At 28.5% G+C, this 5,577-nt stretch overlaps 1 protein-coding gene across 1 annotated transcript in view; it reads right to left on the bottom strand.

Annotated features, from left to right (window-relative positions):
* Nucleotides 1–5,577, bottom strand: part of LOC106472376 (regulator of nonsense transcripts 1-like) — a 63,551-nt gene that overhangs the window by 13,906 nt on the left and 44,068 nt on the right. Inside the window, exons 13-16 of the mRNA XM_013933016.1 lie at nucleotides 4,113–4,227; nucleotides 3,820–3,963; nucleotides 2,045–2,258; nucleotides 1,643–1,760 (exon numbers count right to left, since the gene is read on the bottom strand). Coding sequence (XP_013788470.1) covers nucleotides 1,643–1,760; nucleotides 2,045–2,258; nucleotides 3,820–3,963; nucleotides 4,113–4,227 — 591 coding nt within the window. The remainder of the gene's footprint in view (nucleotides 1–1,642; nucleotides 1,761–2,044; nucleotides 2,259–3,819; nucleotides 3,964–4,112; nucleotides 4,228–5,577) is intronic.

The following is a 5,577-nucleotide window of genomic DNA, read 5'->3' as shown; positions in this document are numbered from 1 at the left end:
CTTAAAATTAAAACAAAAAGTAAAAATTTAAATGAGTATAACTAACTACCTACCTAATATACAAGTTACAAAAAGTAAAAAAAAAAAGTTGGTTCTTTTTTTTTTTTTATTAATAAATACTTGATAAGAGCTTTAAAAGATTATTACAAGGAAAACTATTTTCTCAAATAAGGAACTATATTTTATTTTTTAATTTATTCAATGATAAAATGTCTTCATTTGACAAAAACATTATTGCTTTAATTTCTTATCTTGACCAGAAAGATAAATTTTACCTGATTTTTTCCTTCTCAAAATTAATGCACTTAACAAAGATGCGTGAAACTTACAACGGACTTTTTAAATATCTAGTTTCTACTTTAAAAATTCATATAATTTGGTTTAGTATAATTATAATTTTTTTAGGTTGTGAAATTTTCAAAATTTTGTTGGGAGACATAGTTTTGAAAAAAAATTTGAAAATACTATCTTTCATCTTAAAATTTTAATTTTTTAAAAACAGATCAGAAAGTTTTTCACTTGTATACATCCCACCATTTTCAACTAGTTTGATATTCATTAACTTTGATACTTTGCTTTGCCAATAGAAGCAGTCACCATAAAAAAAAACATGACAAAAAAAGTGTATCGGGACCTAGGAACCAATCTTTTTAAAACATCATCACGATCTTTGTCAAGCTAGATAATGATTTTTGCCAACAATAGTCAAGGTCAAAATAAATTGAAATCTAATAACAATACATTAGTTTGTTTTCAATAATTAATACATATTTTTATTTGAATGTGTTGTTTGAATACTATAAATTTAACAATAGTATATAATAACAAAAAGTTTGATCTGAATAGTTTGCCATGGTTTACCACACTTTTTAAACCTAATTAAACTTAAATGTTGTCTTGATATAAAATAAAATTAATATAGTTTTCAGATATAATTAAACATAGAAACATTTCCCCAAACAAAAAGAACATCTAAAGAAACTGTATAAAAATATTCATATCTGTGGTTTGCTCCTAATTAACCTTAACTTCTCATTAGATTTTTTATTCATTTCTAAAGGAACACTAGGTAGTCAATAGCTAAAGATTCTACAATTACTACTCAAACCACTTAATTTACCCCATGGTGAAATAAGTAATTTGTTATCTGAAAGGGTAGCAAAGGGCTGTAGTAGTAAAGCCACAAATCATGAAAAACAAAGCATGGGTCATTAAATTTTGAGAAGGGATGACAGCTTTTTACAAATAGGAATCTATACTTTGGGATGAGCAGAAAAAGTCAAAAAAATTGATAAATGAACTTTTTGCAGGCAAAATACCTTATAGCTGTGCAGATATTGAAGTTAGAAAGTTTAGACTTTTTTTTTTCATTTTTCTTTGCGAGTTATGCTAAATAAATATTATATAACAAATAAATACTAGTTGTAAGATATTTCTGAGTAAAAGAATTGTAGAAATAGTGTTAGAATTATATTTTTTACTTAAATTTTGAAATCTGATATGCAAGTTTGTACTTAACACACGAAAAATGTACACAGGTCCCGATAGGGTAAAGAAAATATGTTTTAAAGTGCAAAATTCAAAATGCTTATGGAGTTAAAAATCTTAAACAATTATTAAAACACTTTTGTGGGAAATTCACCTGTTCAAATATGAAGTACCAGAGCCAGCAATCTCCTCTTGTCCTTGACAAGCATAAAAGAACATGGGCTTGTCAGGCTGAGGCCATGGAAAATCAACTCCTTTCATTTTTCTCTCATCTACATGAAATTAAATTAAAAATGGGGAAGCTTTAATATTAAAGTAACACAACTATATTATTATGTTACTTTAAAAAAACATTAAGTGAAGTACTTGAAGAAAGGGAATAAAATTCATGTGTATAATATTAAACAAAAAAGGAAAATGTTGTACCACACATGACAATCCAGAGCTAGCAAAACATAATATTAATTCATGTGGTATAACATAGAGAACTAAGCAGCTTTCTGTGTAAGTAAAATGTCTGTAATGTAATAACAGAAGAATTCATACATAAACCTACCAGCATACACTCCATTCTGAAGTGAACCCTCATAGAAAAAATTTGATGGGAATTTGCTTAACTGAGGATGCATACGATACTGAACTTCAAGTCGCAGAGGCCGAATACCTAGTACAACAAGTCGTTCAAACAGAGATTGTGAAAATCCTGCACGAGCAGCTTTTTTACACATAACTACAGGACCAAGTTGGCAGTGGTCTCCAACTAAGACTAACTGAAATGGAAAATTAAAAAAATATATGCTAAACCAAGTTTTCTTTATAAAATATTTAACATTCACAGTTCCTGACATACCAAATGTTTAATTAATCTTCCAATAAAAGATATCTAATTCTCCTAGAGAAAATGAAAACTATGTAACTATGATGTTGCATATATTCACAACTAATGATTTATTACTTGAGAAAATAACTTTAAACAAAGGTTACACAAATATTAAAATAAAAATATTTAATTATGATCTTAAAAGAAGCAAGTATGAAGCAAAACTACTTTTCCAACTTTCTTGTTTGTGAACAGAATTCATACTGAATCAATAAAAACCATTTACTTCTAATAATGTTAAACACCATCATTAAATGAAATTAAAATTTCAGTAAATATGACAAACAAACACTTCATAACCTGACAAAATATTTTTTATAGATATCTCCTGTTAGTAAAGGGCTACCTTAAGTCATAAAAACTTTCATAAAGGTGATAGGAAAAATGCTTGTTTAAACAGAACAGATAATCACTAGATACAGTTTCTGTATGCAAGGTTGGTCAATGTGACTGACCTCAAAAACAAAAAAAAAATTTTAAATCTAAATTACCATTTTTTTCTTTTTCAAATTATAATGTGAAACTACATTTGCTTATGCTAATTAGTTTAAACTCTTAACAGTATACATCTATTTATAATTAAATTTTATCATTCTATTTCCCCTGAACCCTGTATCACTACTACTCATGCCATTATAAGTTGTAAATCACTTGGCAAACATGCACCTTATGTTATGCTATCAAATTACATTATGCATAAGCTACTCATGAGCGTATCCTTTTGAAAATTTTTATATTATTATTTATTTCACCTAATATAACATTAACTAACATTTTAGTTACTTTTACAATAATAAATAAAGGATAAATTTGGAAAAAAAAAAGAGAAATAGTACATATTTTGATCTTTTTTTTTGCTGTCGATTGTCAATGACACTTAACCCTACTTTTTAATGGTAGTACTGCACTAAATGATTTTGTATTTAATTCAATAATGCACCAAAGAACACAGTATAATAATGTACAAGAAGCAGACAAGGTCCCATAATTATCACAATTTTTCTAGCTTTCTAACTATGCAACAAGAACTGTTAAAGAAAATCAAATGGGGGTTTCATAAAAAAAATTATAAGCATCAATGCATTTATTTACTTTGAAATTTATGAATCAGTACTACCAAATATAAAAAATATATATATATATTTTACTCTTTGGATCTTAAACCACGAATGTACCTTTTGTATTCCGTTATCCATTTGCTTGTTTCATTCTTATTTGAGTTTACATGTGCTCTTCCCACTAGCTTTTAAAAAGCACTGATTCTTGCTGGTGAAATGCAACATGTACAAGTTAAATAGCTAACCATACAGGTTAATTACATGTAAGTTACTTAACACTGCTATCAATAAACAAAAGCATTAAACTATGTTACATTAGTCATGATACATGTCTATAATATGTTCAGTATATATATTTTCATTATTATTAAAAGTTTGAATACTTTTACCTACCTGTTTTGCCCCTAGAACAACAGGTACCATACATTCTGGTTCAGTAGCTTGCATGCTCTCATCAATCAGAATGGAATGGAACTTGAAGCGTGCCAGCCTTGGATCTCCTGCACCAACACAGGTGCAGCATATGACATCTGCAGCCTAGATAAAACATAAAAAAGTTATATATCTACATGTCCATCTATCAATGAATAACTTTTTTTAGGAACACTGAGAAGAATACTTTGGAAGTTTTAGAAAAGGTTCAGAAGCATTAATTTCTTACAAAACAAAAAAATAAATATTTATACCTCCAAGAGTTCTTTTTCACAGGCTTTTTTCAGCATTCGATAGCGTTTCTCATCAGCTGATGAAAGTTCTCCTGTCTCATCTTTAAGCTGCTGTAGTTTATGCAACTCTGAGTGGCTAAAAATACAGACAGAAAACTGATTAAGTCAAAAACGGTTGCAGTAGAAATACCTATGTATACACATACAAACTCAAAATAATACACCAAATCTTAAAACTAAGTTGAAGAAATAATAAATATTGCTCTATACCTAAAATCACATACCACAATAACCATATAATATGAATAAAATGTTGCAAAAAATACACTTTATGTATCTTCAAAAATTTGGCACCTTAACCCTATCTTTTTATACTAATGGTAGTACTGTGCTTAATTTTTTATTTAATGAAATAATGCACTAAAGAACACACAAAAATACTGTGCAAAAAGCAGACAATGTTTGATTACTATAGCAATTTTTCTGGCTTTCTAACTATGTAACAAGAGCCATTATAACTTAAACTAAGGTTGTTAATGTGTTTCTAATAATAATAATCAAACTTGAACTGAATGCAAAATTGGCAGTTCTCTTTACAGAAAACAATGTCATATATGTCATTTGATAGATGAAAACCTTGGCTTTCTGTTTGTTATATATAATATAGTATTAAACATCAGAGAGAACTACTGACAGTTTCTGAAAGAGAGGATGTGACAGGTGGGTATGGCAAGAGGGGTCCGATTGTATATTGCATGGCTCTAACCAAATAGTATTGAATGCTATGAAAACTATGCTTTGCTGGATCATTGAAGATAATATAATGAGTAATTTAAATTAAGTTTCATAATTCTTGGAGGAGAGTTAAGTAACTAAGGGAAGAGGAGATGCCTATAGAGCAAACATCACAATTCTCACACTAGGGGAAATAGAGTATATTTTTCAATATTGCCTTATAAAAGTAAAATCTTAAAACTCTTGTACTATTAAAATATGGATAAATAGCTCATTTGTACTCTATATTTATTGGTATATCATGAAAACCTTGTGACATACACAAAAAAAGATGCCCCTGGAGAGAGGGTTAACTCAACTATAATACATCTAATCAAACACACCTTGGGTGTGAAAAGAAAAAAGGATTGAAAGTGCAACTTAAAGGAATAAAATCAAAACTGGTATCCGAACTGGTAGCTACACTTATAGCATTGATAAGAATTTGACGGCAAATATTCATACATTAGTTAGCCAGGCTGCATTTTTTGTTCAACTTGGGGCATGATGGTGGATAAAAGAAAATACTGTGCCTATCTAACTAATGAATGAATATTTGCTGTAAAATTCTTATCAATGCTATAAAGTGTAGCTACTAATTTGGCCACCAATTTTGATTTCATTCCTTTAAGTCATATGTTCAATCCTTTTTTGGCTACATCTTTTTTTTCACACCTAAGGTGTTTTTGATTAGATATCATAACGTTTTTCT

This window comes from Limulus polyphemus, unplaced genomic scaffold (genome assembly GCF_000517525.1).
Source record: "Limulus polyphemus unplaced genomic scaffold, Limulus_polyphemus-2.1.2 Scaffold5282, whole genome shotgun sequence".
NCBI lineage: Eukaryota > Metazoa > Arthropoda > Merostomata > Xiphosura > Limulidae > Limulus > Limulus polyphemus.
This window is presented reverse-complemented; position numbering and strand designations above follow the sequence as displayed.